Here is a 27,342-nt window from a genome sequence, read left to right as displayed (position 1 = left end):
CCAACCTTTGGAAGGTGGCAGGGGCATTCTTTAAACCAAAGGGCATAACAGTGAACTGATAATGCCCATCAGGGGTAGGAAATGCAGTATTTTCTTTTGCTTCAGGTGCCATTCTGATTTGCCAGTACCAGGCAGTTAAGTCAAAGGTACTGAGTAACATGGCTGTACCTAATTTGTCTATCAACTCATCTGCTCTTGGTATAGGGTGTGCATCTGTCTTGGTGATAGGGTGTGCATCTGTCTTGGTGATAGGGTTGAGATCTCTGTAGTCCACACAAAACCTTTTCTTTCTTTCCATCCTTGGAATTATGTTTGTGGACTGGGACCACTCTGCTAGCCCAGGCACAGTCAAAGGGTTCATTAACCCTTAAATCTAGCATCTTGTGGACTTCCACTTTGATGCTCTCCTTGACTCAGTCCTACTGTCGATAGATCTTAGTCTTGACAGGCAAACTATCTCCTGTATCCACATCATGGGTACAGAGATGGTTCTGTCCAGGGGTCAAGGAGAAGAGCCCTGCAAACTGATGTAGGGCTTGCCTGCAGTCAGCCTGCTGTTGGGCAGTGAGGGTGTCTGAGTAGACCACTCCATCAACTAACCCATCCTTAGTGTCATAAGAGAGGAGGTCGGGGACAGCTTCACTATCTGTTTCCTGATCCTCATCAGTAACCATAAGCATGGTTATATCATCCCTGTCACAGTAGAGTTTGAGATGGTTCACATGGATCACCCTCTTGGGTATCCTGCTAGTGCCCAGGTCTTCCAAGCAAGTGACCTCACTCTTTTTCTCTAGGATAAGGTAAGGGCCACTCCATCTGTCCTGGAGTGCCCTATGAGCCACAAGTTCCAGAACGCATAACATTTGCCCTGGTTTAAACTCCACCAGTGCAGCCTTTTGGTCATACCACTGCTTCTGGAGCTGTTGGCTGGCCTCAAGATTTTTTGGATGCCTTTTACATGTACTCAGCCGTCCTTGAGTGTAGGCCAAGTAGATATGACACTACATCTTGCTTAGGCTCTTGGAGAGGCTTCTCCCAACCCCCCTTCACAAGTGCAGGGGGTCCCCTAACAGGGTGGCCAAACAGAACTTCAAAGGGGGGCGAGCCCTACTCCCTTCTAGGGCACCTCTCTGTAGGCGAAAAGCAAGCATGGCAGGAGAATATCCCAACTCCTCCTGAGTTTTTCAGGGAGCCTCATGATCATGCCCTTCAGTGTCTTGTTGAACCTTTCAACAAGTCCATTGGTTTGTGGATGGTATGGTGAACTTGTAAGTCACCCCACACTCATTCCACATGTTTTACGTAAGCTGACATGAAGTTTGTACCTCTGTCAGAAACCACCTCCTTAGGAAACCCTACCCTGGTAAAGATACCAGTAAGGGCCTTTGCTACTGCAGGAGCTGTAGTAGACCTAAGGGGAATTGCTTCAGGGTATCTGGTAGCATGGCCCACTACTACCAGTACTTACTGATTTCCTGAGACTGTGGGTGGTTCAAGTGGACCCACAGTATCCACACCAACCCTTTCAAATGAAACCCCCACTACAGGTAGTGGAATGAGAGGGGGCTTTGGGTGGCCACCTGCCTTACCAATGGCTTGGCAGGTGACACAGGAGTTACAAAACTCCTTCACCTTAGACTCTCGGGACTGGATGGTAGCGTTGGACCTGCAGGACACATATTTTCATAACCCTTGTCCTGCAGGACAGGAGCATTTTCATCAGTGGTCCTTGGATGTTGATGATGGTGATGACAGTGGTTACTGCACATCTGTGGAGGTAGGGCATTGCAGTCTTTCAGTACCTCAACGACTGGCTGCCTAAGGCAGTTGTTACCCATCTGCAGACTACGGCACACCTCCTGCTTTTGCTGGGATTCACTATTGATGTACCAAGGTCACACCTGACTCCTCCTTAGATGCTTCCTTTCATCAGGGTCATTCTGGACACGTTGGAATTCCATGCCTGTCCTGCAGAGCAGAGAGTCCAGAGCATTCGGGCTGTGGTCCCAATGTTTCAGCCTCAGTCCTGGAATTCGGTGAGGCTTACTCTGAGATTGATGGGTCTGATGGCCTCCTGCATCCTGCTGGTGAAGCACGCTTGTCCCCATTGTGAGCATTGCAGTGGGTTCTGAAGTCCAGTGGACACAACACCAGGGGAATCTCTCCAACCTGGTCCAGATTTCGAACAAGACTGCAAAAGACCAGCAGTGGTGGCTACCGTACTGTGATTGAGTCAGCTTTAGATCCCTCTCCCTTTCCTACTCACAGCTGACCGTGGTGACTGATGGATCACTTCTAGGATGGTGCGGCCATCTAGAAGAGGTGAAAATCAGAGGTCTCTGGTCTCCAATAGAGACTCAGCTCCACATCAATCTTATGGTGCTGCAGGCAATTTACGAGTCATTGAAAACTTTGCTACCCTCCAGGTCTTCTCAGACAACACATCTGCCATGTGGTACTGAAGCAAGCAGGAAAGTGAGGGGTCTTAGACCCAGTGCCAGGATTATATGTCTCTGGACATGGCTGGAACATCAGGACATTTTACTGGTCGTGCAGCACCCGGCAGAATCTCTACACCCCAGGGTAGACTAACTCAGCTGTCAATGCCTAACAGACCTCAAATGGCATCTGCAACCGTAGGTGGCTGAAGGTCTCTTCCAGGACTGGGGACAACCTTAGTTAGATCTATTTGAGACCACAGGGAACGTGCAATGTCAGCACTTCTATGCGCTGACATTTCCAAAGCTGCTCTTGCTTGGAGACCCATTCCCACTAGACTGGATTATGGGACTACTGTACGGCTTTCCCCAGATACCTCTCCTTCCCAGATTTAAAAAAAAAGGTAAAAACTGACTGGGCACAAGTCATATGGGTGGCTTCAGATTGGGCGACGAGAGTATGGTATCCAGAACACCTCAGAATGTGCATCTGTCCTCTGATCAGGCTGCCCCTTCAGGAGGCTGTCCTGTTGCAACAGCAGGGGTGAATCTGCACCAGAGCCTGCGCACTTTCCATCTTCATGTTTGGAGATTGTGCAAGGTGATCCTGGCAGCCAGGCATCCATCAACAAGATCTGTATATGCCTGCTGTTGGGTCAAGTTTTTGACTTGGTGTACTGAGGAACACATTGACTCATTTTCTGAAGCCTTGTCTGAAGTGGTGTTTGTTTGTTTTGTCCTTAGCCAGGCAAATCTTGTTCTGGGTGGAGTTAAGAGGTATCTTTTGGCCATCTCTGCTTTTTTGCACTTGCCGTACTAACCCTCACCCTCGTGTTTAAGTCACGTGTTGTGAGGCGTTTTATGGAAGGTATTCAGAACATGTTTCCTCTACCTTTTGTTACGCCCCAATTGGATCATAAATTGTTTTTAACCTCTGATGTGTTCCACCTTTGAACACATGCATAGCTGCCATCTCAGACTTCTGACGATCAAAACTATTTTCTTGATGTCTATCACATCAGCCAGGTGGTCTATGAGCTACAGGATTTTTCTGTTCACCCTCTGTACACCATCTTCTTCCCAGACAAACTAGTTCTCTGAACTTGTGCCTTTTTCTGCTGAAAGTGGTGACACCATTCCACGTCAGCCAAAGCATCACAGTGCTAAATTCCTTTGTCCACCACACCCCTCCAAGGAGGAAGAAAGACTTCACTAGCTGGACCCTAAGAAGCCATTGCCCTTTTACACTGATCGCACCAAAAAATACCCAGTGGACAATCATATTTTTGTAGCGTTCACTGGAATGAAGAAGGGGAAAGCTGTGCAGAAACGGTCCCCACCCAGGTGGATTGTACTCTGCATAAAGATAAGCTGTGCATTAACCCAAAAGCAACCCCCCGAGCATTTGCAGGCTCATTCCACCACAGCCAAAGCTGCATCCACTGCTTTAGCTCATGGAGTTCTTGTCCTGGACTGAGGCTGTTACATGGGCATCCTTGCACACATTTACTAAACAATACTGTCTTACCAGACACTTTGCTCGTTCGGTCCTCCAGGGCGTTTTGGTGTAAGCTATTTCCGAGGCCCACCTACGGGGCGGTATTGCTTTGGTATGTGTGGTTAGAAGTCTCTATCAGATTAACAATTTACTTATCTTCAGTAACACCTTATCTGGTAGGGACTCTATATAGCTTCAGAATTCTTATCTACCCCTTCCCCATCCTCCCTGTTCTGCGAAATGTACCGTATTTATCGGCGTATAACACACACTTTTTCTCCCTGAAAATAGGGGGCAAATGATGTGTGCGTGTTATACGCCGGTGCGTGTTATACGCCGATAAATACGGTATTTTTTCACCTAAAAGGGCCTTTTAGGGCCTTAAAATCCGCACACTGGTCGATCAGCCTTCTGATGTTGCTCTTCTCTGGGGCCGCAATAGTCAGTCAGGTCACCGGAGTGGTGCCTATAATAGGCTCTGCGCAAGTCGCATTCCTGTGCGGTCGATGCAGAGCTGTTCAACGCCACCTACTGGTGCCAAGGAGTACTGCACAAGATTTTCTGCATTCAATCTGAAAAGGTAAGGAATCTGCGACTAGATGGAGTCTCTCCTAGATAAGACATTACAGAAAGTAAGCAAATTGTTACATACCACTACTTTTTTTTGCAACAAAAGCACCAAAACATTTAAATTATTATGTTTGTGTATGTATACAAACATCCTTGCGCTAGTGGTGACTTCCAGGATCAGTTACTTAAAAGTTTGAGATCTTGGAAATTAGTTGGTAAAGAGCTGTACGATATTCTGAATGCTAATATGGTGTCATGGAAGCCTGTGCATTCTACATTCTGTTAACTGTCAAAAACTGAACATTGTAACTGGTTTGGCTTTTTTTTCAACATGGGAGGACCAAAATGTTTGTTTACACCTTTTTATTTTTAAGAAACCCCTGTGCATAGTGGCTCGTCCTCACCAATCACACTGACACCAAGCAAAGATGGCAGCACTATATTTCCTGGGTTTGGAGGCAGAAGAAACAACGAATTAAATGAGGTAATCAGTTTGTTTTCGGTTGTTTCAGTTTTATAATGTACATCACGTAATTAAATGGGCCAGCAGAGTGTTTTTTTTTTTTTGTTGTTCAAAGCGAACAGAATACAGCAGCAGTTCCTATGCCAATTCACAATACCAAAGCAGTTTGAGCCCATAAATAACATAAGTCTACATAATTGGATACCTTTCATGTTCACAAGCTATAAAATGATTTGTTGTATGTATGTACACATGTTGTACAGTATGTGTGTAGCTTAAACATTGCTGAAAGTCAGTGGGGTCAGAGACCTAAGATACAGTCGATAGCTGGGCTTCTTCGAGAAGGGGAAGTGTGCTGTTACTGCATCATGATGCAGTGTTCTTTTAATAATTGGGACTCTTATTTTGAAGTTAAAATATGCCCCTTGTGTGAATGTGTCTTTCATGAAAACGGAGCGTAGCTGAAATTACATGTTGAGGAAGGGGACTTTAAAGGACTGACAACAATCCCGAAGCACCTAGCAAGGGATATCATGCATAGCCAGTATCCACTGAACACATTCTAATACTGTAGCATATGAGTGTTACCTAAAAAATATACAGATTTCCTTCTTTCCTTTGGAAGAATAAGAAATCTGGGGTGTGTCCAGTGTTGGTGATAGTGGGAGTGTGGGCTGGTCAGCTTAATGCTGAATGAAGCTTCTTTCCGATTTAGCCTTCCTTGGTGATTAAGATAACGTTTAATAATTTTGTCTTAAATGTACCAAGGAATATTTTTGTTCTATTTTATTCTTCCGCTTCGTGTTTTATGGTGGTGGGGAGGAGAGGAAGCAAAGTGTTACAAGGTTAAGGTATTTTGGAGTTCCTTCCTTAATTATGTTTTGATCCGCGGAAGATGTTTTGAACCTAACTAATGGGCTTTGCAGTACAAAGGAATGTGAGTTGAGACAAAAAGTATTGCTAAAAGAGGGGAAATAATTATGTGATGTGAAATAAAAAACAGGGTTAGAGGCCCAGATGAAGCGATAGAAAAAAACCTAGCAGATCGCATAGTTGTTGCTGTTGTGTTAGATGGTGCTTGTGAGAGCTTCACCAAGAGTGCCAGGTCGGTCAGGGTTTACTCTCTGCAAATTGCGTAAATCAGAACCTTTTACAACTGGTGTGTAGGACCTAACCTTACTATTGAGTGAGTCAGAAATGAGCACCAATTACACCCATTAAACACCTGACCCTAATGGTAGCTAAGCCTTCCAGTCCAAATTTTAACTGGGAAGGTGGTGTGGAGTTCGAGCCTCCGTTAACTGGTATAGCTAGTTGGAGTTCTAACTTAGTGTCAAGCTAATGCTTGTTCTTTTAAAAATGAAGTATTTTACTTCATGCTTTAGATGTGCCACGCTTTGTTATAAATACAGAATGTTGTTATCCTAGTTGCTCATTAGAACACTGTGGTAAAGCTGCAGTTGATAACCAAGGAGTTCACTGTCAGGCTGCTACAGGTGTTGAAAGTATGTGTTTTAGTCTGCATGTCATAATGTTTTACTTACATGAAGAGGACCTGTAAAAATAAAAAAAAACACACACACACACACACTTCCCCCGTTCAAGGAAGAACAGAAAATACAAGTTCACTGCTAATACACTTCAGTAACTACTGGAGAATCAGCCTATCCTGTAATCTTGGGACATCCTCCTAGGGTATTCGCTGTGCAGTGGTTCAAGTCTTTGGGGTCTGTTATCTGGAGGTTCTGTAGTGGCTGCCGGTTGGTTGTGGTACAGTAATTGTTCCCCATAAAACCCCCTTGGCCCCTACTTTAGCCCCCATTGGTAGAAATTCTTCTTCTCCTCGACTTGATTTCCTTGGTATGAACAGTGCCTTTTTATATTGCATTACTCCATTAGCATGGTGCGCTTATTGACATGGTGTGCTCTGCACATCTTACTGCCTGCATGAGTGATGGTTTTGCTCAAGTGTTGCGAACTGGTGCAGGGGTTTTGGAGCTGGCGTTAGATAAGTGAAAGCAGCACCAGTATTATTCGAGGACGCAGCAATGAAGTTGTGGTTCTTGTAGACCTTGTGCCATGGGTTCTTTCTAAGGTTCAAACTAATATCCACCGAAAACAAGCTAGGTTCCTACCACTTGTGGTTATCGTGAGTCCTTAGGTTTGTAAGTCTTTCTGTAGATGTAGTTCTCCTCTTGTTGTTCCTTTCTGGGACTTCGGACTGCAGTAGTGTTTAGCACTGCATGTCTTCTTGGTGCTTAGTTCTGTGTTGAAACTCAACTGGACACAACTTCCCAAGTACCATCCATCCATGGGGAAAGTCAGTTTGTTCGCTATGTGGAGACACTTCAGGGACTCTGACCTCACCCTTGCAAAGCGGTGTATATCCTTCGCTTATACGGCATTGGGCATCTTTGGCTTTTTCGGCTTTGGCTACTTCACAGCCCACTCCTTCTGAGCGGTGCCTTCTTCATGGAAGTGCAACTCCAGTGTGTAGGAGGCTGGCCTGTAGTGGGTACCTGATGGTACTTACACCTTGTGCCAGGTCCAGTTATCCCTTATTAGTAGATTAGTAGTGTTCTAGCAGCTTAGGCTGATAGAGGTAGCTATAGCAGAGTAGCTTAGGCTGAACTAGGAGACATGCAAAGCTCCTACTATACCACCTATATCATATAGCACTATATCATAAGAATCACAATACCCAGAGTTACTAAAAAATAAAGGTACTTTATTTTAGTGACAATGTGCCAAAAATATCTCAGAGGATATACTCCCTTAGGAGGTAAGTAAAATACACAAAATATACACACAACCCAAAATCCGGTAAGTAAACAGTTAGAAAAGTAGTACAAACACTGTAGAATACAATAGGATGCAATAGGCCTAGGGGCAACACAAACCATATACTAAGAAAGTGGAATGCGAACCACTTAGGGACCCCAGGCCTAGTGTAGTGTGTAGAGGGTCGCTGGGAGTGTTAGAAAACACTAAGGGTGTCCAAGTTACCCCACCCCAAGACCCTGAAAAGTGGGAGTAAAGTGATCCTACTTCCCCAAAAACATACTAAAGTCGTGATAGGAGATTCTGTAAAGACCACAACAGACTGCAAAGCACTGAAGACTGATTCCTGGACCTGAGGACCCGTAAAGGAAGGGGACCAAGTCCAAAAGTCACGAAAGTGTCCAGGGGGGGCAGGAGCCCACTAAACCCCAGATGAAGGTGCAAAATGGCTGCCTCCGGGTGGAAGAAGATGTCCCACTGCGTGCTGGAGGATGCAGAGTTGTTTCTACGCAGAAAGAGCGCAAACAAGCCTTGCTAGCTGCAAAGGTCACGGTTGAAGAAAATGGGTGCCGCCCGGGCCCAGGAAGGGCCAGGAGGTCACCCCTTGGAAGAGGACAGAGGGGGCGCTCAGCAACACAGAGAGCCCCTGCAGAAGAAGGCAGCACCCGCAGAAGTACTTGAACACGGGTTCAAGCAAACTGAGCACGGCGGTCGTCTCAACACTACAACAGAGGGTCCCACGAAGCCAGTGGTCAACTCAGCGAGTTGAACAATGCAGGAAGGAGTGCTGGGGACCTGGGCTGTGCTGTGCACAAAGGATTCCTTGCAAAAGTGCACAGAAGCCCTAGCAGCTGCAGTTCACGCAGTACACAGGATTACTGACTGGCGTGGGGAGGCAAGGACTTAACTCCACCAAATTTGGACAGATGGACCACTGGACTGTCGGTGTCACTTGTATCCAGCACCTGTGTTCAAGGGACCACGCTAATCACAAAGAGAGGGGACCCAGAGGACAGGTGAATTCAGAAGTTTGGTGCCTGCGTTAGCAGGGGGAAGATTCCGTCGACCCACGGGAGATTTCTTCTTGGCTTCCAGTGCAGGGTGAAGGCAGACAGCCCCCAGAGCATGCACCACCAGGAAACAGTTGAGAAAGCCGGCAGGATTAGGCACTACAATGTCGCTGGTAGTCTTCTTGCTACTTTGTTGCAGTTTTGCAGGCGTCCTGGAGCAGTCAGCGGTCGATCCTTGGCCGAAGTCGAAGAGGGAGATGCAAAGGAACTCTGGTGAGCTCTTGCATTCGTTATCTGAAGAGAAGCCCACAGGAGAGACCCTAAATAGCCCTCAGAGGAGGATTGGCCACCTAGTCAGGTAAGCACCTATCAGGATGGGTCTCTGACGTCACCTGCTGGCACTGGCCACTCAGAGGCCTCCATTGTGCCCTCACACCTCTGGATTCAAGATGGCAGAGGTCTGGGACACACTGAAGGACTGCTGGGCATCACCCCTGGGGTGGTGATGGACAAGGGAGCGGTCACTCCCCTTTCCTTTGTCCAGCTTCACGCCAGAGCAGGGGCTGGGGGATCTCTGAACCGGTGTAGACTGGCTTATGCAAGGAGGGCACCATCTGTGCCCTTCAAAGCATTTCCAGAGGCTGGGGGAGGCTACTCCTCCCCTGCCCTTAACACCTATTTCCAAAGAGAGAGGGTGTAACACCGTCTCTGAGAGGTAATCCTTTGTTCTGCCTTCCTGGGACTTGGCTGCCCAGACCCCAGGAGGGCAGAAGCCCGTCTGTGGGTTGGCAGCAGTGGTAGTTGCAGTGAAAACCCCAGAGAGCTGGTTTGGCAGTACCCGGGGTCCATGCTGGAGCCCCGGGGATGTATGGGATTGGCACTCCAATACCTTATTTGGCATTGGGAGACAATTCCATGATCTTAGACATGTTACATGGCCATATTTGTAGTTACCATTGTGAAGCTACATATAGGTATTGACCTATATGTAGTGCACGCGTGTATTGGTTTCCCCGGACTCACAAAGTCCGGGGAAATTGCCCTCAACTATGTGGGGGCACGTTGGCTAATGCCAGGGTGCCCTCACACTTAATAACTTTGCACCTAACCTTCACCAAGAGAGGGTTAGACATATAGGTGACTTATAAGTTACTTAAGTGCAGTGTAAAATGGCTGTGAAATAACGTGGAAGTTATTTCACTCAGGCTGCAGTGGCAGTCCTGTGAAAGAATTGTCTGAGCTCCCTGTGGGTGGCAAAAGAAATGCTGCCGCCCATAGGGATCTCCTGGAACCCCAATACCCTGGGTGCCAAGGTACCATATACTAGGGAATTATAAGGGTGTTCCAGTGTGCCAATTAGAATTGGTGAAAATGGTCACTAGCCTATAGTGACAATTTTAAAGACAGAGCATAAGCACTGAGGTTCTGATTAGCAGAGCCTCAGTGACACAGTTAGGCACTACACAGGGATACACATACAGGCCACAAACTATGGGCACTGAGGTCCTGGCTAGCAGGGTCCCAGTGAGGCATATAAAACACACTGACAAATAGGGTTTTCACTATGAGCACTGGGGTCCTGGCTAGCAGGGACCTCAGTGCGACAGTAAAAACACCCTGACATTTACTCACAAACAGGCCAAAAGTGGGGGGAACAATGCTAGAAAGAGTCTACCTTCCTACACAGTGTCAAGAAAATAACCAGAAAACGGTGAAAAATGGTTATCCAAACAGAGACATTGAGGAAAAATTAAAAAAAACTCCAAGGAAACCACAATTAACAGTGGGATTACCACTGTAGGATCCCAGCCATGTCGGTCTGAGAGTGCAGACAGATGTTTGACACACAGATGGTGATGCATAACTTCCCTTTTAGATTTTACTAGAAGTGCAGCCACTGATACTTGCAGAAGGACACTTATAAAGTCTGTCAATTTTGTTTGCTGAAGGACCATACTGCTGAGGGGTGTGAAGTGTGTGTGGACTTCCAACGCAAGACCCTTGAAGTTAAGCAGAGGTGAGCGCACTGCAAAGTGAAGCAGTTGCAGCAGAAACAGCATTCCTGCAGAGATCTGAGCCTGACCCGTGACTAGGTGGAAAATGCTTAAGACATTGAAGTGTTCAGGGGTAAGGATCTGACACTGAAGATGGTGGTATCAACATTGAGAACCAGAAGCCTTTGAGAAAGTCGTAACAAGAAGGAGAACACAAAAAATAACCTGAGGTAAAATCACAGACCCTCAGTGGGACCAAACCCAAACCCTCTGCATCGAAAGTCCTCAAAGGCCCCCCCTTGACACCAATAGCCTTGACGATGGAGAGATGTACGAAAGAAAAAAAAACTCCAGAGGTCGAAGTGAAAGGACACAGTCAGACATAAGCCCTTAGACACACTCGATGCCGAAAAACAGTCGAGATTGACGGTGAGAAAAGGAATCAAGACAGAGCCCGTCAACTCCGAAGGGAAAATCACTTTTAACAGTCAACTCCAAATAACATGCATTTGAAGTCATGAGAAAAATGTTTACTCAAGGCTGAAACTGCCGCACTCCTGCAGAAGAAGCAGGACTTTGACAAATCCTTCAAGGTATTTTGAGTTTCTACAAGATCAGACGTAGCAAAAGACAAGACGAAGAATACACTGAGCTTAAGCCCCCAACAACGCCAGACCTTAATGAGGAAGACCAAGCATTTTGTATGAGGAAGAGGAACATTACTAATAGGGTTCTTCCAGGACCTTGAAGCAACTGAAGGGGTCTGGCAGATCGCAACAGTAACTCTCCAAAAGAGTGTACCAATTCATACCCCTTGAGGCCTCCACCACCTGACGACATCACAGTCGTCAAGGCTCTCACCAGAAGAGCCTGGGATATTTCTGGGGTGAAACTAGAGGAAGAGCAGACTGCATCATGCTCCTTGCTGGAGACCATTTGAAAAGAAAGCCATCTGCTGAGTGTTGTGGACCACAGGAGGGAAGCTTTTCTGGAACTGCTTCCTATAAGGCAGTGACACAGATGGTTAGAAAACCCTCTTCATGAGACCCTACCTACATCCTTAATTGTAACCACAGCCAGAAAGAGGGCCAATGTTCCTACATCAACAGGACCACCTTCTTACAAGGAAAATAAGAGGGTAGAAATGATTGACTAGAAGATTGAGAGAGTAGTGGCCTCGCAATGAAGAATATCTTATTCATACATCCTCCTAAACCAGTATGGGCATCAGCCTTGGGAAGAGATGATGCAACACCTCCCTGAACAATACAGGAAAAAGGCTAAAACAAAGGGGAATACCATAGCCAATACTTGTTTTAAGTTGATGGTGGATGTTGCGGACAAAGCAAGTAAGCATAACTGCGCAGTCACAACCCTTAGACATGCTTGTCTGCGGGTCTCTGGGTTCAAGCATCGGTCATCAATATGCCCTTTACAATAGACAACCTCTTTGGCGCAGAAGCAAATAAAGCCCTGCAACAGATTGAAAAGGACAATGACTCTGCAAAGGTGATGGGGCCACTGCAGTGTCAGGGATTATTCAGAAAAGGAACTTCACTTATCAGAAGAATCCAGGAAAGAAGATGTTTCCAAATGAATACACTCCAAACATCATTTGGATCACAAACCAGTCTGCAAAGTACACTACCACAATGGCAGTATCCCACAATGCCACACCAGCTCTTTAAAGGCAGTGGAACAGGCAAGACCATGAAGGGGCATGGGTTTGCAAAGGAGTGCATTTTGGTAAAAGGACTCCAACATGCAAAACGAGTAGGAGGAATGTAGGAAATTGCATTACTGGTAGAGGGAGGAGAATACCCTACTCAAGCAGCACATACAATTCTTTTCAGGATGAAACACAAACCCTCAAATTAACCTCTGCTTAGCCCTCTGGTCGCTTGGCTCCCAAGTAGTCAGGCTTAATTTAGAGGCAATATGTAAAGTTTTTATGCAGCACACAAACTGTAATAAAGTGGAAACAACATAAGAAAAATCCCACACTAGTTTAGAACAATAGAGTATATTTTAATAAATTATTTGAGACCAAAACAACAAAAATCCAGTAGGTACAACCAGAGATATACAGTTTTAAAGATTTGAGTGAAAATAGTTCTTAGAAGCACCATGTTCCAACATTGCTTATCTGGTCGCACCGGACAGGGACAAAGTCATAAGTTCCAGCTGACTGGGTTGGAGCACAGACTGGATACAGGGGCCAAGTTTGGCCCCATGAGTAAAGTATTCTAACTCCTGTTTGGGAAGTGTTGCAAGATCTTGCATCGAGAAGCAGCGGTTCTGATTGAGCCCCCGCCAGGGCTTGCAATGCAATGCTTTGCCCTCAACAAAAGCTTGTAATGCGAAGACCTGCATCACGGATGTGCTGCAAAGTGGCGGTTCCGATGAAGTGCTGCAAGGAGATGCGTCGCTGGGTTTAATGTGGTTGGAACCTTTTCTGTCGCTCTGATTAGGAGGCCACCAAATAGCCCTTGGAGTCACTCTGGTTGTCTTGGGTTGAAGGTGCAGGTCTGTCCCTCTAAGGGCAGCAGAGTAGCAGTCCTTCTTGCAGAGGATCTCAGCATCCCTGAGTCCCCCACAGGTCTAGAGGTGTACTGAGGTGTTGAGTCTTAGGGTCTAATAATTATACCTGCTGCCCACTTTGAAGTAGGAGAAGGTTCTGGAGGTTCCCCCCTGAAAGGTGTGTGGAGTCTCCTGCATACCTGCCATGGCCCCAGCTTCTCTAGGGGCACAGCAGACTAGTGCCAGGCCCTTTGTGAGAGTGCTCAGGCAGAGGTTTTGTGATATGCAAGTGTGGTAGGTGATATCTCCTTCCCTCATCAAGTCAGAGATGGCCAATCCTGCCACAATCTATCCCCCTTTGTCTCACTCTCTGGGAGCAATATACAAGAACCAATTGCCAGCTACACCTAGTCATGTGACCCAGGATACAGGCTGCAGGCACCAGTGTTTAGGACAAGAAAATGCCAACTTTCAAAAAGTGGCATTTTGAGAATCGGGACTTAAAATCTGAGTTTACCATCAAAGAGAGTTTTAAATTACAATCCTTTAGAGACCCAACTCGCCAATCCTACCTGCTCCTAATTGAAAGCTGTCACTTATTAACTGTAATAAGGTAACCTATTGCTACCCTGTGGGAGAGGGAGGCCTTGTATTAGTAAAAAAACTAATGCAAGAGTTTTTCAATACCAGTACATGTAAAAGTTAAACGTACATGTCAAACTTTTTTAATCTACTGCACCCTACGCTGTGGGCTATTTAGGTCCCACCCTGGGAGTGACATGTATTAAAAAGGAAGTTTTAAGTCTGGCAAGAGTCTTATTTTCAAAATGGTTGTTTACAAATGCACACCCTTGCTGCAGTGGCAAATCTGAGACGTGTTAAAAGGCTACTTAAGTAGGTGACCCAATTATTGTTGCATGCCCACTAGTAGTTTTTAATTTGCATACCTTCGGTATAAGTAGTGCCACTTTACTAGGGACGTATAAGTAATTTAAATGTGCCAATTGGGTGTAATGCAATATTACCATGTTTAAAGGGGTAGCGTGGGCACTTTAGCACTGGTTAGCAGTGGTAAAGTGTGCAGAGTCCTAAAGCCGTGAAAAATCAAGTCAGCAAAAATAGGAAGATGGAAAGCAAAGGGTTGGGGGGGGGCGATATGGTCATCTTGCAGTAATGTACTTCGTGATCACAGTCATACTTCTAATCAGCAGCTCAACTGTGAAATAACAGTTATTCACACACGGGGATCTGGCATTTTTGTCCTTTTTGGAAAGAAAACAAGCTTAGAATGATAACCCTGCATTGATCTGGCAGTGTTACACTGATATCTCAGTATTGAAACTCAATTTACAGGGCTTGCATGGTGCACTTTATATTAACCTGGATCAACGGGTTTTCTGTGAGATAAGCTTGCACTGCTGCATGGCCAGTACTTGCTCTGTATAAAGGAAGTTTGCACTGCTTCGGAACATGATGTATTTTCTCTTCATGATAATGATGGTATCTTGCAGCACCTCACTCCATGTTATGTCTGACACCATGTTCAGTCCTGCCCACCAGAGACGGTGATAGTGTAATTAGTTAAATGCAAATAAACCAAACTACGACATCCTGAATGCATACTTCTGATGGATTCCTCACCTTTAGAATATTTCCAGGCACCAGACTAAATTCAGAAAATATTTCCAGCAATGCTCCAGCACACTGTTAGAGGGTGCTGTGTAGCTCTGTGATAACTCCGCACTTCCCCAGAAGTAACAAAGCAGACCCTCGTATAAGCATCATTCCTGTGTGCTGACATCATTTAATGTCTTTCTGTGCCTTTTCGCATGGATCCAGAACTCCGCTTCCAACTTTGTTGGTTTTTCTGCTAACTTCAGATTATTTTATACAAGTGTGCTAGGAAAAATGGTCACACCAAATACGACAGGTGACACTCCACAGTGGTGATTATAAGGGGTCACTGTTGAAACGCAAGTTCTGCTCCAAGTTGCGGGACAGCTCACAGGGCAGTTCATATGAATGGTTCAGTTCTACCACTAATTCAAGACCTCTGCCATGTGGTAATTACTACTAGAGGCTAGGGGCTGATTTTGATTCAGTTTTGATGTGTTTGACTTATATTTAGACTTAGAAATCCCACTGGGCTGAGCTTGACACATCACCTTGGCCAGAAACAGAGCAAAGTGCCACTTCTGCAGTAGTGGTGTGAAAGGCAACCAAAGTCTTCTTACTGCCCAATATTGAAACACAGGCAAATTTGCCCACTGAAATTCTGCCACCAGGGCCATCTTCATCTAAACCATTTTTGCCATTTATTGAATCTGTCATGACACCTTCATGGCTACATGGTCTAGGCCATGCCGTGATCCTTTGGTTAGCCAACCTGTGCCTCCCCTGACCTGGATTTCCAGACTAACAATCCTACACCTGAAATCTTGGTGGTTCAGTCATTGACAAGTTAGGTGAATGCAAATTGGAGTCAAAATTAATGAATGGTTTTAGATAGAAAATGTTCTCCTCTGCCAGCTTTGACCGCTGATTTCTTAATGCACTATACTATGTGGGTAGGTTCACAGATGCTTTGAGTCTTGGACAGCATAATCATGCTGGTCACCACAGAAGACCACAGGACCTATTGGCCCAAACAATACAGTATGGTCAGAACACACCTTATTGACTTGGGCACACAGACTGCATAGGTAGAGCTATTGGCACCTGTTTTGTGCTTAGAAGGCACCCTTGCAAACCGGTTCTCAGAAGACATTCAAGCATCTGTAATGGATGTGCGCTTTGATGGGTCCACATGTCAGGAGAGAAAGTTGTTTGTCCTATTACGATTTGAGGAATTTTGCTCCATGGCAGAATAGTTGAGTAATAATGTCACACCTTCACTCAGTAATGACCTTCACCTCTAACTCTGCCAAAACAATAACTACTTCACCATTTGGAGGGCACTTAAACCCTCCCTGTTGAGTTGAGTTTTTCCTCTGGCCTTCGCTAAACTACATTACTAGCACCATGATGCTTTTGAGCTAACTTTTGTGCTTTGTAAGTGTTCAGTTTATTTGTTCATTTATACATTCTCATTTCACATTGTTCTTCATTCGCATTAATCATTTTTCAGTCACTTGGTACCTCCTAACTAGTTTTACAAGTTCCATGTATAGTCAATCATTGAGTCCTTGGTAGGCATTGGTTCCCTCACATAGGTGTAAGCTATAAGGGAACAACGCAGCACATTCTGAAATAGTTTTTTCAATGTTTTTTTTTTTAGATGAGTTGAGTAAAATCCAAGAAGTTCTATCACTCTATGCATGGGCACTTCTACTGTTATTATTTGTTTTAGCAACACTGTGCATTATATGATTGATGAAGAATCTACTTTAACAAAGTTAGAAACAACAATTAACGTAATCTTTCTAATTTTAGTCTGTTCATATTTTGTACAGGTATTGTCTTGGAAACTAATGCCAGAGAACTATGCAAACACTGATCAGCCACCTCCTCCATCTTACATCTATGGTTCACAACACTTGTTGAGGTTGTTTGGTAAGAAATACAATAGTTTTATGTTAATGTACTTAAGTATTCCATTTACTGCAATGGTTGGGTAAAAATACATTAATGTAAAACAGGAATGCTCACTTATTCCATAACAGATGTTTTGTTGCAATAGAAGTTTTTTGAAAGTTGCTTTAGTCCTAGGTAAATAAAATAGATACAATGAAGTAATGATTTGCAAAATATACATTATTATTATTTATTTTAACACATACAGAATACTGGTATGGCATAGTGCTTTGTTCATATATTTGTTGACAGGCTCAGAAAATTATTTTTTAGCGTATTGTTTTACCTACTGGTGCCTTTGACCTGTTCCGGTGCAGTCCCATTCTCCACAAATCAGTTACTCAGATTCATTTCATGGTTTCCTTTTATTGATTTCCTTCTTTAAGTAAATTTCATCTTGTCTGAGATTTTGTATCTTTACCTTGATCATGCCAGTTGAATGAGGGTGGACATTTCAAAGGCTACCTTAATGGATTTGTGGGCATCTGTACTACCCTAATTGAGGCCATTACCATGGATGACAGAATTATTGAGCTGCATGTCCATTCATACGAGACACTTCATACAGATTTTTACGAGGATTTGTTTTGCAGATTGTGACGTGTAGCTTTGTTTTCTTTTTCTTTCAGTTTTAATGTGCAGCTGTATCAATTTCTATAAACTCTAAAATACATTTATATAATAAAAATAAGACTGGTGCACTTCATGAGGTCTAGATATTTAGTAATAAAAGAGATGTCATGAGAAATAGCCAGGTTGATGACACAACAACTTCAGTGTCAAGGCCAGTGGCTGGTCTTTTTTTTATTTTTTTTTATAGAAAATCAAGAACTTTTTTATTCTCACAGCTGTATTAAATACTACACAAGTCAATCATATGATCCTGGAAGCGATTTTGCCTTGTGCCAGTGCAAGTGCCTATTCACTTTGTGCGATCTCCCTCCTGGGTGATCCTTGTTGAGGTAGTCCTTCCCAGTAGTTATGGAAGAAGCATGATTCCAGCTTCTGGTGTCCCACATTTCAAATGCCCACTTGGTCCATTCGCTTTAAATATTCTCACCCTTGGTGGTGTAGTTGGTCAACATGTTAGTCTCCGAGTCTTTTGTGTTCATCCAATGTTGACCCGGTGGCTTCATCCCTTTCCGCATGGTAGTTGACCACAGTCTTCGGAGTCGCTGAGGAGGCCAGGATTTCTCTCCCTCTCTCCCTGTACAGCTGCCCGATCTCAGTCCAGTGCATACATACATACATGCATGTGTGTGCCTCGCTGTTATGGTCCTGTCTGACCAAGAAGGTGGCGGGAAGCCCAGTCTAAGCTGTTTGGCCACTGTTCAAGCTGCCACAGGCACAGAGATCTGTCTGGGACTGCCACAACAGCAGTTGTAGCACCAAGTGGACTGAAGCAGTCACTATAACTTTTGCGGATCATGCCTGGAAACTTCTAAGAGACCTTGCCACAATAGGTGACTCCTGGCTTTGCCCTCAGGCACTCTGCTTTCTTGGGCTGTCACACTATCCTAGGGACATGATGGGCTTCTCTTCGTAGATAGTGTATTCTACTGCAGAGCCACGCAGACTGTTTTTCTCTTTCAGCAGGCAGACTTCTAGGTACTAGGCAGAAGCTCGACTCCTCCAGTTAAAAGAGCATACTTCAGCTGATGTTCTATCACTTGCGGGAGACTGGCTGACTGCAGTCATTTAAGTAATCTGCAGAGCACTCACTGCCTTGATCATTAAGGACTGGAAGACAGTCCCACCATTCACACCCGTCACTTATATACACATATCCTAGTCAAGAGATATGGATCCATTGTCTCAAACTTAAAAAACAGTTTCAAGTGCTTCTATTTTTAGGTTTTCTTCCCGGGCTGCTCACCACACACAGCCTTTGTTAAAGTGATGCTTCACTAAGCAGCTAGCACTGAAGCTGTCTCCGAACTGGATAATCCACACCACAGTCACAGTGAAGCATCAATTTTCTGAATCTCGCAATCATCAGCATCGCTGAAGCTGTAATTAGGGACAGACAATAAGACAGGCCTGATCTACAAACTGTCTTCCTCTTGCACAACAGAAACTGCAGTTCCGTATTTCACCCCTGCCACAATCCAAATGACAATGCTCAGGAAGTGCTAATCAGCAGTCATTTGCTAACAAAAGTCCTCATAGAATATATTAAGGGAGACCTGACTCCTCCCTCCGCACTTCAGTATCTGAATCCTCATCCTCCCTCACAAGAATGCAGACAGTCTACTTGCGCTGTCTGGGGAAACTGTCCTTGCCCTCTGTTTTGTGCTATGCCAAACCAGGGGCATCCAAAACAAATCCAGCTGGCTTCATTACTTCGGCTACTACTGTAAGTATGCTAAATGCACGCTACATATGCATGCACAAACACTCCGCATACACTCAGGATGTCAACACAAGGTTCAGGGCATTCACATAACAGCAGAACTTTAAACAGAGTTGGCCAGTAGGCAACCTCTCTTGCAAAGATAAAAATGTCTGGTCACACTATCAATCTCAAATCACAGTATGTTGCTACCATTGCTGTACGTGCTGTACCCAGGATGAGGGCATTAGTCCTCTGCCAACTATGAGAGCACAAGTTGTGCACCCTCACTAAGAAACGGGACAGATCCAAGACCTCAAATAGTCAGGCCTAGACCTGCTCTCATGCTGACCTTAGTGTGATGCTAGTGCTCAAATAAAAGTCAGGATACCAGATTCTCATGCAGTCTGGCCCTCAGGAAAGGGGAACACGCCTGTATGCCATACAGCAGACATTGCCATCCCAACTAAGATTGTGTGAAACAAGGGTGCATTTCAGGAAATTCAGGGTACTCTCCTGTTTTTGAAGACCACTTTCCCACCAATGTCGCATCTATGAGCACCTGCCCCGGCACTGAGTGTGTGACAGAAACGGCTTAGGCACAAAGGTAACAAATTAGAAAAGTGAGTCACTTGTAAAGAGTTTTTCTTTCTGCTAAATGTAGTACAGGATTAATATTTGTTTAACTTGACTCTTGTGTTGCACAATTATTTCATTTATGTTGACCTTCCTCTTGTGTCTTTTTTTTTTCAACAGTTAAACTACCCGAAATAATGGGAAAGATGTTCTTTTCTGATAAAAACCTCAAGGCTTTGGTAAAGCACTTTGAGCTTTTCCTGAGGTAACTCATGTAATACATGTTGATTGTAAAGAATGTGCAAATATTTAAACAGAAAACTAAATATTATGTGTAATGAATCTACGCTGTCACACTTTAATCGCTTATGTCTCCATTTCCAGGCAGGAAAATAATTCTGTATTATTGTGTTTGTTTGTTGTTTTCATTTTCTTGAGTGGTTCAGGTTACCTGCATCAACAGTTTGGTTCTTACGTCAATTCTTCTGCTTAAAATGTTTCTTTATTATGCCGTGGGACTGGTACTATGGATACCATTTACACTTTTCTGTTAATACAAAAAAGATTACTTGGTAGTAGACAGTGACGAGTTAGCTTTAGCTACATCTTGGGGGGGTTAGGGGGGTGTCTTTCTGTCAAGTCATTCATGCTCCTCAGTTCTCGGGTTCAGTAGGTTTCTTGTCCACTCCTTTAGTGTCAAAAGAGGAGATCCAAAGTCTTGGTATCAAGGAGTCCCCAAAATACTCCATTTAGGGGACGTTAATGGGAAGGAAGGGTAGTAGCCAATGGACTACTCACTCTTGGGTTCACTACACCCCCTAGATGACCACTTCTTGTGGGAGTGGACATCACCCTGTCCAGAGTTCCTAAATTCCACTACACACAAGCTGGTGGAATTTCCTAGGCTGTGTTCGCTTCAGGCTGGTCACCCTAGGGGTGCGTCCAGCCTAGAAATGCAACACTTCTCCACCATAGCTAATTTTCCCACCTGTTGAGGTGCCGGGTGGGTCCTGGGGCAAGGGGTTTGGTATCTTCCTCTGAGGAAGGCCAGATCTGCATACCAAAGGCAGTGGGCTTCTTTGAAGCTTCTGTCTCTTGGAATGCAGGTAATTCTGGGGGGGGGGGTTTAACAACCGAGCCCGGACAGGCAGAGAGCAAAGGTTCTAACCCTTGGGGTGGGGGGGTGGTGGGTCATATTCTCGTCTGTTGGTGGCAGACTGTCCAGAACCGGTCAGTGGGCTCACAGCAGTTGATTGTTTTTCAGGGGGCACCTCTACAGGGCCCTCTGGGTGCATGTATTAATACATCCATCAATAGAATTAGTGAGGGTTTATTAATACAAGATGTTTGATACCAAGGTGCCTTGTTTTAGGGAAGGAACACTGGCAGTGGGGACCTGGTTAGCAGGAACCCAGTGCACTTCAGTCAAAGTTGCATTTAAAAAACAGGCAAAAAAGTGTGTGTGGGTACTTCAACCAGAACCCAGCTCCCTACACAAGGTGATCTTGGAATGCAGAATGAGCAAGATGATATTAGTACTAATGGCCCCACAATGGGCACGACAGACATGGTTTCAAGAATTGATCGAATTGGCACAAGGAAGAATTGTAAAGTTACCAAGAAGACAGGATCTATTGTCATTGGAAAAAGGAAGAGTTCTCTATCCAGACCTGGAATTTTTGAACCTGACAGATTGGCTCCTGTGGACTATGAGTTTGGTAATTTGATTTGATTGGGGTTACCAGAAAAGAGAGTGGCTATCATTAGAGAAGCAAGAATACCAGCGACTAGAAAGTGATATACTGCTAAATCAAAGAGATACTCACTATAGTGTTCTAAGCAGGGATTACTGAGACAAAATACAAGACAAAGGTCAGTGCTAAAATATTTAACACATCTTGTAGAAAGCAAAATGAACTTTGCTTCTTTAAAGTACATTTAGCAGCTATTAGTGGCCTATATAAGGGGCCATATAGGGAGAAGGTTTTTCACATCGCCAGTAGTGAATAGGTTTTTGGAAGGAGCGAAAAAGATTGCACCACCTAAAAAGACCCAGTTAAGGCCCGAGTCATTAACCCTAAGGTCGATGAAAAAATATTCCCCAATTGACCCTACATACATTAATAGTCAACTCCCTCCTGACTCTCTGGTGGTTGCCAGAGTGAGAAAAAGAGCCAACTCGCAAACATCGGAGGAGGCGTCCCCACCAGATAAAGAAAGCTAAAAAAATAGATGAAGAGGGTAGCTGACCAGTCTGACCACCAATGAAGAACTGCCAACTTCTTTGGCCTCCGCTCTCACTAAGACAGAGCGCATAGGATCAAGATAGAGGGGCTCCTCCAACATTTCCCTGAGGAACTTAAAAAAGGGCAAATTAGATCACCTCCGAGGGTAAATTAATTGCAAATATCTCCATTCACTACACCCTTGATGCAGCTGACACAGCAGAAAGAGGCATTATCTCCAGCGTGCTCCTAAGACATCGTGCCTGGCTTACAGTCTCAGGCTTCAAACCCAAAATGCAACAAAACATACTCTCACTTCCTTTTGACAGTGGACACCTCTTTGGCCTTCATGTGGACACTCTACTTGAGAAAATCAAGAAAGCTAATGAAACAGCCAAAGATTTGGGAGTGAAACAGACATCTTCACAACGTGGCTCCTTTCACAGCTTCCCCTATCGCGGAGGAACAATAAATACACCTACCCAGACCCTGCCACATCCTACCAACATCCCCATGTACAAACCATCACGCCCAGGGAAAATTCTAGGGGCATAATTCCATGGGGAAAGACAAGGGTGGTTTTACTAAACACTCTGCAATCTACACCAAACCCTGACTTACCAACAATCCATTCAACCCACACAACATCTGTCAGGGGTCAACTACAAGGCTTCTTTTCCTGCCTGGTGGAGCATCACCTCTGACCAGTGGTTGTTGGATAGGATCCAACATGGTTAGATGTCAAATGAGTCCGCACGTATTGCATTAATAGAACAAAAGCATTTACGAAAACACAACAGCTCTTTGTTTCCTTTTCAAAACCACACATAGGAATTGCATGTTGGATTGTCAAGTGCATCCAATCATGCTTTGCTAAAACTAAAAGAACTTTACTTATCCCTCCTAGAGCTGACTCCACTCGTAAAAAAAGGAGCTTCAGTGGCCCTCCTAGGAAGTATACCTATAGCTGGCATATGTAAAGCAGCTACTTGGTCTACACACATACATTTACAAAACATTACTGTGTAGATGTTCTGGCCCGTCAACAAGCCAACATGGGCCAAGAAGTTCTATGTACATTATTTCAAACAACTGCAAACCCAAGACGCTAGCTACAGATTTTTCGGTCTGCGCTAAGTATGTGTGTCTACAGCCACACATGCCTTGAGCTAAGCAGGTGAATCTACAGCACTACATGCCACGAACAGATGCTTACTGGGTAAGTAAGATTTTCCTTGCCCATTGTGTTTGTTATTGCTCGACTGAGGTAGGAACTGTGTCACTAGTGGCCTCTAAGATTTTTCTGATAACTTGTTATTAATTGCTTTAACGTACATTTGTTTTAGTAATTTTATTCTGATTCAGCATTGGCAGATTTAATTAGGCATTCTCTTCTAAAATCTGTGTGAGTGTTCTGATCAGTAGTTTAAATAGGCAGGGTCAACTCAGACTTTTATTTTTTCTAAAGTGATAAACTAAATACCATGAAACAAGGCTATTACCATTTGTTATTGATAGCGCCCAAAAAACAGTAAGACTCTTTTGTAAGCTCTTGGGACGGGAATGTTCCCTGCATGTGGCACAGTTGTTTCCCCTACCCTGAGTGGCCAACTTCGAGTATCTGGTATCCTGTTTATGGGGGATTTATGGCCCTACGCTCGCGCTACTCTTGAGTGTGTGCAAATGCATAGGCTGGTCCTTTCATGCAAGTCAGCTCCTGGACCTGGAAGGATATGCCATGTGCACTCTTCATAGTAACAGAGGACTGCTGACCCTGTTATAGTTTCAACAGGTAGCGCTGTGGTGGCAGCGTACCATGTTTTTAGTGATCCTAGTTTGACCAGACCTTGTTATCTTTGTCAAAGTCCTGGTGCCCACTCATGTAGAATTCTGTTGCTGCAGGTAATCACAGATCCTTGCATCGATATCACTAGCGCATTTGTGTTTTTGTGTGTGGTCCGTGTGTTACATATTTTGTACATGTGTGAGTGATGCACGGTAAATTAAGCTTGTGGGTTCAATTTTGCAGGCCCCTGGTCTGTCATATGCATAAGATGGAGGTGAGGATATTTTCCTAGACACTGGAAGTGTATTACAGGCATTCCTGAGATTGGAGGGAGGGGAACTAAGCACTGAAGTTGGGGAGAAGGATAGAAGGTGTGAACTGCGGAACTGCAGAGTCTGTTGTCAGAGTGTGAAGGGTCTGTGAGAAAGCGATACTCTCTCACCTCCTTATATCTGTGATGTGGGTACTCCAACCTTGTGGTGACCCTGCTGTGAAAGGTGTCACTGTAGAAAAAGGCTGAGTCTAGGAGACCACCTTAAAAGGACACATGAAAAGCGAACTGACCCAAATCTGGTTTTGGAAGTACAGACAGGGAATACACACCCTTTCTGCTCTACCAATATAAGACTAGGAAGTCTTGGCAAGTTGTCTTTGAGCAAGGAAGGAGTGCTTTGCAAATTACTCAGAGGAATCTGCACAACCTGAACAGGTGCATGCCTATTAACCAATTACAGAGATGAGGCGACATCACCTGGCATCTGAGCAGAAAGAACAGCTGTTCTTTGTCCTAAAAAGCTTAGAACTATCTTGTCTCGAAAAAGAGGGAAGAAGCAAGCCAACCCTGCAGGAGTAGTGGGACCGCTGGCATGGGCAAGAGCAGTTGATCCCAGTGCTGTGGGTTCATCCGAAGGACTTGGGAAAGGATGACTGGCATACTGCAATCTCTGAGCTAGTCAATATAGCAGTTGCGGAGGATTTGCGGCACTGCTGAAGTGCACCCAAGTGGATCACCCTTTTGACTCTGCTGTCACAAGCAATGCACTTGCCCCACCTGCGACGAGCAGTCTATGCAGCTGAAGAAGTGACTATCACTGAATCATGGAATTCGCCAAGTGTGCATGAGTTGACTTGCTGTTACTGCCTTGGCACTTGCCGCAAATATTCCTGACCTGCCCACTCTTATGAAGAACACTGCAAGCTTCTGGGATTTGTCCCAAGTGTGCCTCGATGGACATGCCTAGTGGCTAGCCCCATGACACTTGCCAAATGTGTGCCCTTGTAGTCTTTGCCGCTAGAAGTGAAACTGCTGAAGGGGTTGTACATAGCCCAATTTACAGCGCCATAGCAGGGTGGGACATAAGAGGCAAATGACTCTTGCTCCCACTGCTGCAGCCCTGTAGCATCTGCTTGCCTCATGGCCACCTGAAAGGGATTTTATATCGGCACTATATAAAAAAATTACTATATTAATGCTATTTTTCATCTTATGCTGATCTGTTCCTTGTCCTATTTTTATTTGTAGGTTTCTTGCTGAATATTACGAGGATTTCTTTCCAGAATCTGCCTATGTAGCTGCAAGCGAAGCATACTACAGCACCAAAAATCCTCGAGCAATCTACTAATGCTGCTTGAAAGAAGGAAACCTACATTTCATAAGTTGAGGCATTGCTGCTTTTGTCATATCGTTGTCCAGACGAAGAATGGCCTTTGTTTACTTGACAAATTGAACGTTCAATGCAAGATGCATCTTTATAGAGGGACCATTATTTCACAGGAGGTATTTTTGAGCACCCACTCTTTTCCATTTAATCATCATTTTTAGATTCCTGAAGGGTGGAATTTGTTGCTGTGACAAGAGTTTTCAGAGAACAGACGAACAGTTCGATTTGTTAAGGACAAACATTTCAGCAGAACGAAACTCCAGCATGAGCTACCTGGTGCATGATGCATTTTGTACAACGAAAGGTATGAAGACGGGGAGGTTATGAACAAAAAGGAAACGGAACACTTTTCTTCTGTGGCACTGTCTTGTTTTTTCCAGGCTACGTACTTTGGTAAGGGACTGTTCAAACATACAATTTCATGATGTACAAAAGGCAGATTTTGTTTGTATATTTTTGTCAAGAATTGTTGTGTTCTGTTGCTTAAATAAAAACTGGAAAAGATTGCTCTTGGTAACTTTTTTTCCTTAGTTTTTCTTGGCAGTTGTTGAACTGCGGCCCCCAGTGCTTAATTTGTCCCGACGGTTGCAGGTGAGGCCCACCAGCGCTATTTTTTGAGAATGGTACTTATTTTTGGTGACCGGTACTTATTTTCACTAATCAGAATTTGATCCAAACACCCAAGGGGACAGGAGGAGGAATACAAAAAAATGAAAAACCATGACAAAGGGAGAATGCAAGGATCACCAAGAGTGAGAGAACGGGGCAGGGAACATCTGCTGGTGGATTAAGGAGGCATCAGGTAGAATCAAGAATACTCAAGCTTTTTATTTGGCACACCGACATTCAGTGGTGCTGGCCATGGACTTCGTTGCAAAACGTTGGGCCCTGGTGCCTATTATACAAATTAAGCACTGATCATCACTATGCGTTTTGCAGAGCCATATTAATAGGTAAGTCTGCTATCAATATTATTAGCTAAAACATTGTATCCGCAGATCGCTTCATATGAAAGAATATAATTGTTATTTCATACAACATACAGTTCCTGTAGCTTCCTTAGACAGTGACTCTACAGGTGGTATCAACTTTGATTGTGGAATATTGCTATAAAATTATGTGTCCGACTTTAATATATTTCCGGGATAAAACAGTCTGTAAGGTAAATGGTACGTCAGAGTCTAATTTGGGGTTGCGGTAAAGTAGTGGCAGGTGTGATGGTTGTGGGACGACTACAAAATGTGATTGAGGATGTGGTCTCCTGGGGAATGGCGTAGACAAGAGCCTCAGTATTCCCAACACATTATATTAACAGGACTCTATGCTGCAAGTCGCATGTAACAAATCTAGTGGTTGCGAACAAGAATGAGAGGAAGAGGTGTCAGACATCTTGTGTCTTTCGAGAAAGACGTGCAGAAGCAGCCTCATGGGTTATCGCAGCAGAGTGACCCCTGGAAGCTTATAGCTGGTCTGGTGGAGTGGACAATCTGGCGGAACAAGAGGCTGAAAGATGTCGGGATGGCAATTAAGAGATGGTGGCACCAAGGCCTTATGTGAGAGCTGCAGTGAATTTGAGATGTCGGCACAGGGAAGGCCTAGACACTCTGAGGGTGCCCACCTGATTCATGCTCTGCCTGGCACTGCTTGACGGATGCTTGGTGACGGGAAGGGAGATGGCCTGCCACCAGGCAGCAAGCTACAGCCAAAGACTGAGACCAAACATTCATCTGGAAACAGAACAGCTGCACGGCCCTATGGAAGAGGAAGCACAAGAGGTGAGCACTGACAGGTCTCCATGAACGCAGCTGGGGCCAGACCTAAGGTGAGGCCATACTGGAGGCAGAGCATCCAGTGCCTGGCACTTGCTTATAAGGAGCTACATCACTGCTTAACAGCTTGCTAAGATCTGGGATTG

General features: G+C 44.7%; 1 protein-coding gene across 1 annotated transcript in view; it reads left to right on the top strand.

The window, feature by feature from the left end:
* The window catches only part of MSL3 (MSL complex subunit 3), a 151,230-nt gene extending 125,298 nt beyond the window's left edge, over positions 1–25,932 (top strand). The window contains exons 10-13 of the mRNA XM_069204614.1: positions 4,881–4,990; positions 16,727–16,826; positions 19,936–20,020; positions 25,289–25,932. Of these exons, the coding sequence (XP_069060715.1) occupies positions 4,881–4,990; positions 16,727–16,826; positions 19,936–20,020; positions 25,289–25,388 (395 nt within the window). The 3' untranslated portion in view covers positions 25,389–25,932. The remainder of the gene's footprint in view (positions 1–4,880; positions 4,991–16,726; positions 16,827–19,935; positions 20,021–25,288) is intronic.
* The last annotated feature ends 1,410 nt before the right edge of the window (positions 25,933–27,342 follow it).

This window comes from Pleurodeles waltl, chromosome 8, assembly GCF_031143425.1.
Source record: "Pleurodeles waltl isolate 20211129_DDA chromosome 8, aPleWal1.hap1.20221129, whole genome shotgun sequence".
NCBI lineage: Eukaryota > Metazoa > Chordata > Amphibia > Caudata > Salamandridae > Pleurodeles > Pleurodeles waltl.
The sequence above is the reverse complement of the archived record's forward strand: the minus strand, read 5'-3'. Positions and strand labels throughout refer to the sequence as shown.